General features: G+C 43.1%; 1 protein-coding gene across 6 annotated transcripts in view; it reads left to right on the forward strand.

Annotated features, from left to right (window-relative positions):
* The window catches only part of hdac4 (histone deacetylase 4), a 245,849-nt gene that overhangs the window by 210,393 nt on the left and 21,719 nt on the right, over window positions 1-13,737 (forward strand). For all 6 annotated transcript variants that reach the window (XM_014164296.2, XM_014164298.2, XM_045704423.1 and 3 more), the window contains one exon: window positions 6,533-6,651. In XM_014164296.2, coding sequence (XP_014019771.1) covers window positions 6,533-6,651 — 119 coding nt within the window. The remainder of the gene's footprint in view (window positions 1-6,532; window positions 6,652-13,737) is intronic.

Below are 13,737 nucleotides of genomic sequence, written 5' to 3' on the forward strand. Positions count from 1 at the left end.
GCCCGTCTTCAGGTAGTGCCTCTTTTGTTGTTGTAGAGCCATTTAAAGCAAAGCAAAATGTTATGCGTTGCTCAAATCTATCCTTTGTTGTTGTTTTTTCTCAACCAAGCAAGAAGAGTAGCTCCCCCTTCAATTTATAGAAGCCAGTGCCACCCAACACCAGTCAATCTGGTAAAGGAATTGGGAAACTACAGCGTACTGGTGCCAAAATGTCTTCCATCATACCCATGTTGGCTCAGTGTAAAGTGGATCTTTTGGAAGCTACATTTGGAAAATTCTTAAGATTCTGACAATGCATTGTTAGTAACCATCCTGCCCCATTATGTTGATGCTGCAATTGATAGAACTGCAAGACCAACTGTTTGGAAAGGGTTAGACATCTTGTTTGTTGATACTCTGTGACACTAGTAGTTCAGGCCAGAAAACCGTGTGTTGTCGCTCCTCATGTTGTTGTCATGCCTCATGTATCTTGGCATCCATTGGCTATTTTTCTCTATAGCAGTATAACCAGTGCTTCATTTGATCCTGCTGGAACAGGATCCGGCACCTCTCTGTTTTGGACAGTTTCGTTCCGGAACCTATTTGCCAGGATCTGATACCTCTCGCAGCATGAATTATTTTTTTTTCTCCCACTGCTTGTAATGTATTCTAATAAAAGCCATCAGAGTTAATTCGAGTTGCCTCTTTGTTAATTCTCCTTTCCCACAACAATAAAAAACGTAATGTGAAAACGTTGGTTTTCAGCCACGACAGATATTCTAAAAGTTGATTCGGTTATATAGTCCTCTAGCAATGACAGGCTGACAGCGAGCAAAGTTCATGAACTTTATGAGATACTGTAAGTGATTGATACAACCTTAACTTTACATCCTAGCTTCACCTCAACCTCTGAAAGGCTAGGTGGAAATTCCACCATATTGCTTACACCTATCCAAAGCTATGAGATCTACACAAGTAGATTTGTAAGTCGCTCTGGATAAGAGCGTCTGCTAAATGACGTAAATGTAAATGTAAAATGTAGATGGGGAGAGATGGAAATTGATTTGATATGTTTTCTTTGGCAATGTCAATTCTTACACTTTCCATGTCAATAAATATTCTTGAATTGAACTTAGAGAAGGCGTACGTGGGTCTTCCCCTTATGTCACTCAGCTGGCCCCTGGCGCTTATCAATCCCACAGTGAGGAAGTGAGAGTCTCTCCTCGGCCTCTCTGATTAACAGAACCCAGAGGAATAAGGCCAGCATAGCCCAACAGTCCATATATCCGCTCTCCCTCTCCCTCTGTCTCTTTCTATGTCTTTCTCTCTCTCTCTCAAGCACAGAGACACACAGACACAAATACACACTTACTCTCACACACACACACACACACACACACACAAACCATACACACACGCACACATCCTCCCCATCTCACTCCTTATTTTGTCTCTTGTTTTGTAAGCAGCATATTCGCTCCCTTCTCGTTCTCTCTCTCTCTCTCTGTGTAAGAGGATGCCTGCCTCGCGGGCGTCATCTTCTAATTTCTTCACAGCCAGTGCCACGTTGCATTTGCAGGGGATCAAGCCAGACTCCAGAAAGAGAGAGAAAAAAAAGATAAGAAAATGGTCCCTAATGAAAACCAGAAGCACCGTCTCTCTCTCTCCCTCTCGCTCCCTCTCTCACCATGAACTTGGAAACAGAGAGGAGAATTGAGCTTAATTCAACCCAGCTCTCCGCAACGCCAGATGACAAGGCTTTGAAGTGTGTGTGTGTGTGTGTGTCTGTGTATGTGTTTTCTACCCTGTCTCTTTGCCTGCTCTCCCATGCTTTTTTGTGAACGGTCGGAAAAGCCTTTGAGCCTAACATGTAGGCATGGCTAGCGTTAACCCTTTGTTGGTTAGTAGGTTTGGGAGGTATTGTATCCGGGGGGGGGGGGGGTCTATTTTACTTCCCTAGCCGGTCTTGGCGTGCCCCTCCTGGGTGGATTAGGCCGGACGGTGAGGATGGATCTCTTTTCGGGTGCCTGGCAGTCGACGGTTCTACTTCTAAGCTCCCGCAATCGGTCTCAGTCCATCGCAGGGGGAATCTGTACATGAGCTATTGCTAATTAGCAATCGTAAACTGAAGTCATGTGTGTCCAGTCAAGCTATATCGTCTTCCTCCTCATCTGCTGTTTAGGAGTCCACATGAAAACACACAACACACACACACACACACACAAAGGGATGAAAAGGAGGAAGATGGAGAGAGTTCCTAGAGAGGGAGGTTTCCCTGTTTCTTGTCAATGCCACTGAGGGAAAAGCTGCCTCCATTCTGAAAGAAGTGTGTGTGCACGCGCTCGTGTTTGAGTCTTAGTGCGTCTGCATGTCTTATCACTCAGCGCAATGAGCGAATGGACGCCATTTTGAGAACTTGGGTGAACTATTTGTGAACAAAGTCCCCTACAGAAAGACTTCTCAATCCCCCAAAGAGTGTTCATCTACGGCAGCACACTGACTAAATCTCCCACCTCCGTCTAGTCTATTCTCTCCCAAACCCTAAGTGCACAACCTCACTGTGAAAAAGGTAAAGAAAACAGTGCAGATGAAAGAGAGAGAGACGTGGCTCATCTCGTCTTCTCATATCGGTGAAAAATCCAATAGCTACAGGAATGCCCCAGTAAAGATCAGAGGAGAAGGAATAGCAGACTCCAGAGGGCCACCTCTATGGGAAAGTTGACGTGTTGGGCGACCACCTGCGGAACTGATCTTCAGGGGGTTTCGGTGGGTTCGGGGAGCTTTATAGGTCGGGCGCATCGAGTAGTCACAGAGGTGGCGGCATTATCTTCGCAGAAATGCTAGAGAGGATGAGATACAAATTGATTCAATTTGTATTTGTCACATGCGGCGAATACTACAGGTGTAGACCTTACCGTGAAAGGCTTACTTACAAGCCCTTAACCTAAAATGCAGTTCAAGAAATAGAGTTAATAAAATATTTACTAAATAAACAAAAAAATGTAATCAAAAAGTAACACAAGGATTTTACATAACAATAACGAGGCTATATACAGGGGGTACCGGTAGCGAGTCAATGCGCGGGTGTGTATGTGGTACGTATACGTGTGTTTGTGTGAGAGAGAGTCTGAGTGTGTGTGTTGGCGTGTGATGAGGATATTACAGTGGGTCAGGGGGATTTATGTTAGACCTGACTGTCTCAGGAGAGAGGTGTTCAACCCTGAGGCTTAGCAGGTCCTCCCAAGCATGCTCCCACACAGTGTCGGGATACACACACACACACACACTCTCTCACAGCAATACACAGACACACATGCACACAATCCAACCAAGGTCCATGCATTGAGGAACAAACTAAATGTGCAACAGGTAATACAGAAACATGTTCTAAGCACTTTTTATTCAACTTTCTTTTTATTTAAAGGCACAATGTGTAGAAATCGCTCTGCCATTACCTGGTTGCCAAAATTCTGAAATGTTCACCTAATTTCAGTTTGTGACAAAACAAGCAATAGAGAATCATTGTACCATCTAAACCGAAAGTAAAAAGACGCAAAAACAAAATGTAGAAATAGTACACATAGAACGGATCTACCGCTTATCAGACTTGCTTTCAATGAGAAAAACAGATGTATACCGTAACTCACATTTTTATGTGAATTTGGTTAAAAGGCACACAAAGCTACATATTGCACCTTTAATCTGAACAAACACATTCGGTGCGACTGCGTGCCATGGCAGAGCAGAATAGTACACATTTTCCCTCGACATCGAAAGCAAACCTCAGCGACGACACTTTACAGGCAGGAACTAGCTGATGGAGGCAGGAAGGTTTTTGGATCCCACCTGTCACGATCCCACCTGTCACGATCGTGAGTAGAGTTCCACATATTTATTACAGTGAAACTTCAAAACAACAAACAATTAACAAACGTGCAATACGTAGCACTCATACAAACAAAACAATATCCCACAACGCAGGTGGGAAAAGGGACACACTAAGTATGATCCCCAATTAGAGGCAACGATATTCAGCTGCCTTCAATTGGGAACCATACTCACACACCAACATAGAACTATAATAACTAGAAAACCCCCCTAGTCACGCTCTGACCTATTACACCATAGAGAACCCCGAGGGCTCTCTATGGTCAGGGCGTGACACCACCCCACAAACCCAGGATGTCCCGTAGCTAAGACGGCGTCGTAAATCTTGTTAAAACTCGTTATCCACTAGCCTTATTAACCAAGCCTTTTTCATCTACCACATAGATATCCACTGATTCACTCCATAGCAGACCTATAAAAAAAAAATGTTTCCACTCACACTGGCTCTCTAATGGATCGCTGTGGCTTTCCCAAGGTTGTCGTCTGTTTTAGAGAGGGGTTGATGATGCGTGCAGTTTTTGATCGAGGCTTGACGTGTGTGTGGTGTGTGTGCTTTATAGCAGCTGAACAAATACTTCCCCAACAGTACTACTTTCTCGTTGCATCTCTTTGGATGTATTTCTACTACCCAGGTATGCTTTCATTCTCTACTCTTCCTCTCATTCATTATCTCCTTCACCTCCTCACTCTGTCACTTGTTATTCTTATCTACAATGACGGCCTACCCCGGCCAAACCCTAACCCAGATGACACTGGGCCAATTGTGCTCTGCCCTATGGGACTCCCAATCACGGCCGTTTGTGATACAGCCCGGAATCGAACCAGGGGCTGTAGTGACGCCTCTAGCACTGAGATGCAGTGGCTTAGACCACTGCGCCACTCGGGAGCTCTTACTCATTCTCTTCACCCAAGTGCCAGAGGCATTCTGACACAGTCAGTGACGCACACTCTCCTCTGTGTATCTCAGCTGTCTGAGGTACCGAGCCTCCTGAAAATACCTCCTCTCTCTCTTGGGCCGCCACTGCAGACAGCTGTGTGCGTGTGGGAGGGGGGAGGCGTGGTTTGCTCAGTGGAGGCCTATAATTGTGGCGGTGATAGCGGGATGGAAAGAAAGCGGGCTCAGGAAATTTGGGCATGCTGCCCGCTCACCCGCCATGCCCGCAGCCAGGAGACAAGCGCCATGTTCCTGAGGTCAGCAAAGTAGAGGGTTACTACAACACGGCCCTGAGCCACTTCTTACTCGCACCAAAACACTGCCTACCCAAATACTGCCGGCCCCAAAAAGCAGGCAGTGTTCAGCTACACTGGAAGAGCTATTCATACTGTCAATCAGAGAAGTCCCACAGCAAATTAGCAGTATGATTACAAACATCTACACAATGCTGTCACTGTCTCAGACAACTTCACAACACTGACACATCGCAGGCAGATACCTTTTGCAACTTCACCTACACTATATTGACAGCCTATCAGTAAAAGGAACAACTATGCGACGCTGTTTCTATCCGGGATCAACCCAGTGACAGGTACACGACCACAGCACAAAAGAGAAATTCAACTTAACCAAATTGTATTTCTACACCTGGAAAGAGAATATTTAAAAACAGTCGTGATAAGGAGGAAAGGATTGATCACTTTCTATGCGTCACCTTAGTATAACGCATTATGAGCGCAATTACATGCACAGTGCACATATGTGGTTCAGTGAAAAGCTTGATGAGTACGACCTAGACTTGGGAGTGCAAGGGAATACTCGCACTACAGCCTCGACAAACTGAGTCACTGCAACCACAGGTTGCTGAACCGAAACACTCAATTCACTATCTATCTATTTTCCTTCCACCAGCTGTAGGAGAGAGGGCGGATTCTAAGGTCTCACTCCGCACACCCACACAGCCATCAACACAGACCAACGATGTATCGTCCCCTCAGAACCACAGTATCGTTGTGTATTCCGTTCCTCCCATTCACTTTTACTGCTCCCCTGACATGTGACCTGAGTTCTTCCTTTCTCTCACTGTGTAGTTCGGGGGTTTCTATGGCTCAGTTTTTTGGAGCTTGTGGTTCTCAAAACCAGATATGTGGCTTTGATTCCTGTATAGGAGGTTATGTATTGTTATGTGTTGTTCTCTGACTGTTTGGATGAAAGTGGCTGCTAAATGAGCAGGTACATTGCACTGTAAGTGGTTCATTGGCTATATTTAAGTCATGTAGCAGACTCTCTTATCCAATCAACTTAGAGGAACAATTAGTGCCTTGCTCGAGGGCACATCAGCAGACTTTTTTTCACCTTGTTGGCTCTAAGATTCGAACCAGCAACCGTTCAGTTACTTGCCCAATGCTCTGGATTCACCAGGTCAGTCAATGTTATGGAAAGAGCAGGTGTCCTTAATGTTTTGTACACTCAGTGTATGTGATCGTATACAAATGTAAGCAAGGTTTGAAACGGTCTTTTGCAGTCTACAAATTATTTGTAATTATGTTCTGGCCTCCTGACAATCCGCTCAAGAAAGAAATTGGCCCGGGACTGAATCTAGTTGATGATCCCTGCTCTAGGTGGTGTCTGTCAGTACGGATGTTTAGGTGAGTCACTACATGGGATGGTGGCATTAACTGGCTCATTCTCTCTTTCCCACTCCCTTTTTTTTCCTCACTCCCTTCACAGGACGGTGGTGATGCCTATCGCCAACGAGTTTGCTCCTGACGTGGTCCTGGTGTCTTCAGGATTCGATGCTGTGGACGGCCACGCATCACCCCTGGGAGGGTACAAGCTAACAGCCAAATGTAAGTGACTTCCTTCCTTTCCCCTCTTTTTCTCTCCACCAATCCACTGCTTATGAATGAAACGTATCCAGCCATGATGCTGCCCTACCATAAACAAATGGCCTTATTCAATACATTCAAAATACATCCTTCTTTTCTTCCTTCCTTGAGGTAATTACTGATCTGACAAGGTTGGATTACTGAAAGCAATACAGTGGAAACATACCTTCACTTTTACAATCACTTACTGATCAGTGAGCAAGGAGGCTGTATTTTTTAGTATTGGCCCAGTTACCTCTCCTAACCAGCATTCCTTCTGCCTATCAGTCTAAAGGCAGCGCTCAGATATGTTCTAAAGATCATATCTCCCTTAAAAGAAAGGCTGCATTGATGTGGTGTTTGAGCCCTGCTAAGTGGTAAACGGTAAACAGAGTTAAGCAGAAACACTAGTTCTGGCCATGAGGAGGGAGTGTCTTGCAACCACACTTAAAAAAAACTCAGACTTATAAAACATTGTGGCTGGCCAGCGTGCGTATGTGCCGTTCTGACAGATGACAGTTTAAATCAGTTTAAATCAGATTCCTCTTGCTGGGCTGATCTGAGAGGGCCTGTTACTTCTACGGTTTGTAGCAGTGTGCTACTTTCTAGGCTAGCTATTAGCATTGCTGTGGCTGATGCTAGTGAGTTCCATGGACCACTCCGCAGTGTACACTAGTGTTAGATTTTCTATAAACACACTTAGTCTTTGTCTCACAAAAGCAAATCACACACAACCCTTTCATTTTAAGAAATGCATTTTATTTATAAAATGCCCAAAGAAATGTATGAATAGTATAGAAAATAGTGATAGAAAAAAAACAAGGAAATAATTCAAATAAAGGAAAGAAGATAATTGCAGTGATCATCACTGGTCATCAGTAGGGCTTATACTCACAAAGTATCTCAGAGTAAGAGTGCTCATCTAGGTTCAGGTCCTCCCTGTCAATATAATATTTTTCCGTAAATGACATAACTGATCCTAGATCAGCGTTCCTGTACTCTGTTTTCGGTGGGTTTCCCTTTGTGTCATACCTCTGCATTTCCCTGTTTTTGCATTTGGACCCACAAGGGGTTTCAGCAAGCTAGTTGCCATCCACTACATATTTTTTCTCCCTTCATTTTCAATACTCTTCTTCAGGGCCAGCATTATAGGCAGGCTTTAGGGGGCCTGGCCCGCCCTACTGTATACTGTACCTCATTGCCCATCCACATAAAATATTGAATATTTATATTTTATTTTACGACAGAAAGACGCCTAAATCTTCAATAAAGTATCAGAGCGAGTGAAAGAGCTGCTCTCTGCCTCAATATGTGTAGACCATGTATCTGATGCTGTCTGGACAAAATAATGTGACCAACTGCCTTGATTCGATCTTATGTAGCAAAATTTGAAATTGTGTTTTTTTTTTTACATTGGTTAAAAGCAGAGACACAGAGCTCCAAAATAGTATGTCATACACTACATTTGAGGAACAATGGGAAAGTTATTCTGCTTTGAATGTTGATAAACTTGTAACCTCACTTTTGAGAAAATGGCCTTTGAATGTTTTGGTACCAACTGGAGAGCTCTTCTTTTTCTACACCCATTCAGCATCGTTCACACCCTCTTAAGCTTTAGCCCCACCCATCTCTTTAAGGGTTGATCCGAGCGTTCTGTACTAACAGCAGTCAAGCACCCAAGCTAACTGGCTAACGTTGGCTAGCTTGCTAGCTACTTCCAGACACAAATGAGAGAACAGATCACTGACCATTGTACTCACCCTAGCAGAGCTGGTTCGGCTGTTTTATGTTATCCAGAGCGTTGGTGACTGCAACTGTGCTGCTGGCAACAATTTACGCTTTTTTCCAACATTTACTGACACCGGCCATATTCACGGGTGTTGAGCATTCGTAAATTTGTCAGTTATTCTGTGCTCTGGCACACTCAGATGAGAGTGCTCTGAAATCAGAATATATAGCCAAAGCGAATTTACCAGCTACGTCTATCAACAGTTGTCGCAGTGACATTCTATTGAAATGGTTACTTGCATAGTGGAGTATTTTGTTAACCTCTCTGGGCTAGGTGCGACGTTTGCGTCCCACCCTAGTCAACAGCCAGTGGAATCCCGTGGCGCGATATTCAAATACCTTAGAAATGCTATTACTTCAATTTCTCAAACATATGACTATTTTACACCATTTTAAAGACAAGACTCTCGTTAATCTAACCACACTGTCCGATTTCAAAAAGGCTTTACAACGAAAGCAAAACATTAGATTATGTCAGCAGAGTACCCAGCCAGAAATAATCAGACACCCATTTTTCAAGCTAGCATATAATGTCACAAAAACCAAAACCACAGCTAAATGCAGCACTAACCTTTGATGATCTTCATCAGATGACACTCCTAGGACATTATGTTATACAATACATGCATGTTTTGTTCAATCAAGTTCATATTTATATCAAAAACCAGCTTTTTACATTAGCATGTGACTAGCATTCCCACCGAACACTTCCGGTGAATTTACTAAATTACTCACGATAAACGTTCACAAAAAACATAACAATTATTTTAAGAATTATAGATACAGAACTCCTTTATGCAATCGCGGTGTCCGATTTTAAAATAGCTTTTCGGTGAAAGCACATTTTGCAATATTCTGAGTAGATAGCCCGGCCATCACAGGCTAGCTATTTTGACACCCACCAAGTTTGGTACTCAGCAAACTCAGATTTACTATAAGAAAAATTGGATTACCTTTGCTGTTCTTCGTCAGAATGCACTCCCAGGACTTCTACTTAAACAACAAATGTTGGTTTGGTTCCAAATAATCCATAGTTATATCCAAATAGCGGCGTTTTGTTCGTGCGTTCAAGACACTATCCAAAGGGTAAAGAAGGGTGACGCGCCCGGCGCGTTTCGTGACAAAAAAATTAAAAATATTCCATTACCGTACTTCGAAGCATGTCAAACGCTGTTTAAAATCAATTTTTATGCGATTTTTCTCGAAAAAAAGCGATAATATTCCGACCGGGAGTCGTTGTTTTCGTTCAAAGACAGAGAAAGTAAAATGGACTCTTCACGTGCACGCGCGCACCCGTCTCATTGTTCTCAGATCGACCACTTACCCAATGCGCTACTGTTTTTCAGCCAGAGACTGGAGAGTCATCATTCAACGTTCTGGCGCCTTCTGAGAGCCTATGGGAGCCTTAGAAAATGTCACGTTACAGCAGAGATACTTTGTTTTGGATAGAGATGACAAAGAAGGCCAAGAAATGGTCAGAGAGAGCGCTTCCTGTTTGGAATCTTCTCAGGTTTTGGCCTGCCATATGAGTTCTGTTATTCTCACAGACACCATTCAAACAGTTTTAGAAACTTTAGGGTGTTTTCTATCCAAATCAAACAATTATATGCATATTCTAGTTACTGGGCAGGAGTAGTAACCAGATTAAATCGGGTACGTTTTTTATCCGGCCGTGCAAATACTGCCCCCTATCCCCAACAGGTTAAGACAGCTAGGTAAACAATGAACCATAATCCCAACTCATGACGTTACTACCCTGCATGAATCTGCAGGTAGCTAACCAACCAGCTAGCTAACATTAAGCTATAACTAGCAAAGCAAATGGCTCTGAGATACGAATAATAAGATCATATAGGTAACATTATTAGTCAGCCAGCCAACTAACATTAGCTAGCTAGCTAGCTAACAGTACACTTTAACTTGAAATGAAAACGACTTTCTGTCAAAATTAGAAATGTGTAATATCTGAAAATGTAGCTCGCTAAACTATCTTAACCGTATACATCATGGATGGACACTTCTCCCTGGCACGGATGCCATGGTTGCCCTTAGTTTGTAGATGTAATCAGGGGACAGGTGTTTTCTCCATCTCCTTAGCTATCATACTCTAATTTCACTGATTACAAAACTCGGTCCTCCAGAAAGTGAAGAGCAACACTTATGAATTTCTTCTACGCAATATATTTTAAAAAATCTGTCTTAGACAGGATTACCTACACATACTGACCATCTCAAATAGACAAAAGTGTGCTATATGGCAGACCAATCCGAACTCATCTCTCGGCATGTCCAGCTCACTCATTATTTCAGCTAATCATGGCTAGCGGGAAGGTTGCTGACTTTTTCTGTGGCCAGACCAACGAGGCTCGTAATTTAACAATTTTATTTGTATTTACAGATGGCATTCAAGTTTGTTATTAAGGCACATGAAAAATACCATTTTCCAGAAGGCATTTCTGACCAAAAAACGCATTTTGATTAAAAAAAGTTTTTGTTCAAATGACTCTCCTGGGAAGTAGTGACCCGCGACATACGCCTGGTTTCCTGAAACAAGTCACAGATGAGTATGGCATGTCATACTCTTTTTGGCCAGACAGCATCAGATACATTGGCTACATATAGTAAGACAGAGGGGCGCTGTTTTGCTCGCTCTGATGATTTCTCCGGTGAGATAGTTAGAAATAGATAGATAGAAGAAGGGGAGGGGAATGTGGTGAAGATATGGTGCTTCTCTCTCCAGAATGCCTCAGCTGTCTTCCACCAATTATTGCGCATTCATTGTTTCATTGTGTGAATTGTTTGCCCTTTGATTGTTTCTTTTTTCTCAATTCCCCATTACATATATCCCCAGTAATAAATGTACCATTAATTCCCGTAATTTGGTTACATACATTTCTGTTAATGCATGTATTATTTACATGAATTTCCCATTCTCTTTCTCGGAACGGAAATGTTGTTTGTAGCATTCACAACTTGCTACACTTGTGACAAACAATTTGGGGTTTATTTCATAACCACAATTTACGAGTTTTGTACATTTGTTCATTGTGTTTTGTTTGTAGTGCTCCATGTGAGCAATTTGCCAGAAGATACCTCCTCTACCGTTAACTCTTGTTTACACTGAGATGCACTGGGGTTCGAACACGGTTAGATTATGGTTAGATTAAGACACAATGGAGCCGGCGCGAGACATGGGTCGGAAAACGTACCTCAATGCAGGGATGGGATATGCCAATGTGCACCAAATTTTACCTTTATCCACACTGCTCCATTTAGAAGATTGAAATAATGCTCGTTTTCCCGGGAAAATTGCCCTTTTCGTCTTCATGCTAGCTAGCAGTAGCCAACGCAGCCATTTTGTAATGTCAGCCAATCAGCTCCTTTGTTATTCAACGTGACGTGCCATTCCATAATAGCTGCTGTGGCTACTGCTAGCTAGCATGAGGATGAAAAAAACAGTTTTCCAGAAAAACATCTTCTCGGTGTAACAGTTGGGATAATGGGACAATTCGGAGTACAATGCATTTCTCATCCCTGGATTGCGGTACGTTTCCAAGCCATATCTCGCGCTGGCTCCGCGGTGTCTTAATCTACACAGGAATGCTGTCCGACCCTAGTGCAGCTGTGAGCAAGCAGGTCGAATCTGATGGCTAGTGATCAATGAACATGTGTCAGGTTTCTCGGATCCTGATAATGTTGATGGAGTACGCGCGTCTGGACGCACATAGACGTACCTGGCGTGCTCCATGCAAATGTAGGAAAGTGCCTAAATGTCTGTTTTCTGATTGTCGTAACTCACCACGTCCACCACTAATAAGCTGAGCTCCTCAGTCATTTTTTCTTCACCTCACACAGTAAGTCAACAAAGTCTGTTGTTTTTAAACATCCATTGCGGATGATAATAGTTCCTCACGGTATTTGGCAAATCTTTCCAACAGTCCCCTGTCCTCGACAATCACCAAGCCACGGTGTGAAAGAGAAAAGCATAATGATCTGATGATCCCATATATCCGGTGGAAACGTCATAAAATACCTAAACACTTTTCCCTTCAAAAACAGCTGTCTGTTTAGAGCTCACTGGCACAGGAACCTCTGAGGGCCCGGAATAGGCTAGTTGATACAATTTGCAAGTTCGCCTAGGACAGCTTTAGGCTGGACCCAGTTGATTGATTTGATAAACTGTTGCACATCACTAGAGATAGCTCACGGATGGAAAGGGAGGCAGACAGTCGGAGTAGAGAGATAATGCGATTGAAAGAACCTGTATTTTCATCAAGATATTTTCTATTTTATTTTTCAGCTTTAGGCCTATGTATTTTACTTAGTTGACGATGGAAGTTGGCCTATAGGCTATCTTTGAGTTCCATGCGCTGATTTCTTTAGCCGCCAATGGATCACGGTGTATCAATGTGTCCATGTGGCAGAGGGTGTTGCTCTCACATTAGTTGAATTTTAACTTTTAGATTTGTATCATTTTAATTAAGATTTGTATGTTTAACCACGTGACAATGATTGTGAGAAACAAAAACTTTTATTGAAAGTTGATTATTGAAATGTAACTGTTCCACAAAAATCCGCATTTGAAAAATCATAACTGGCACGCAGATCGGTAGAAATGGTAGGATAAATTATAAGCATCCCCAAACTTGAAACTCACATGCCACCTATGTCCTTACTACAGTATAACACCGTTACAGTCCTACCACTCCAAACATATATTCAAGGGAGGGGAAGGTGATGAGCATTTCTGGTTGGTCGTCCTGTGGGTCTCTCCTTCCTCTCTTCTCCTCCTTCTCACTGCAAGACTGTCGCTTTTGTTCCTTCGATTGTTTTTGACTCGCCACTAGGGCTGCGGCTGTCATCATTTCGTCACCTTCTCACTGTCATGCAAATGACTGCCAGTCTCACGGTAATTGACTGTTAATTAACATAAACACGTTTAGCATCTCTAGGCCTGATGTGCGCCTTTGAAAACATATACATTTCAAAAAGTATAATAAATCAGTTTACTGGGTGTACTAAACGTTAGGAACACTTACCTAATATTGAGTTTCACCCCCTTTTGCCCTCAGAACAGCCTCAATTAATCGGGGCATGGACTCAACAAGGTGTCGAACGCGTTCCACAGTTGTGTCAAGTTGGCTGGATGTCCTTTGGGTGGTGGACAATTCTTGATACACACAGGAAACTGTTGAGTGTGAAAAACCCAGCAGCGTTGCAGTTCTTGACACAAACCGGTGTGCCTGGCATCTACTACCATACCACGTTCAAAGGCACCTA

The sequence above is a fragment of the Salmo salar genome, chromosome ssa21 (genome assembly GCF_905237065.1).
Source record: "Salmo salar chromosome ssa21, Ssal_v3.1, whole genome shotgun sequence".
Lineage (NCBI taxonomy): Eukaryota > Metazoa > Chordata > Actinopteri > Salmoniformes > Salmonidae > Salmo > Salmo salar.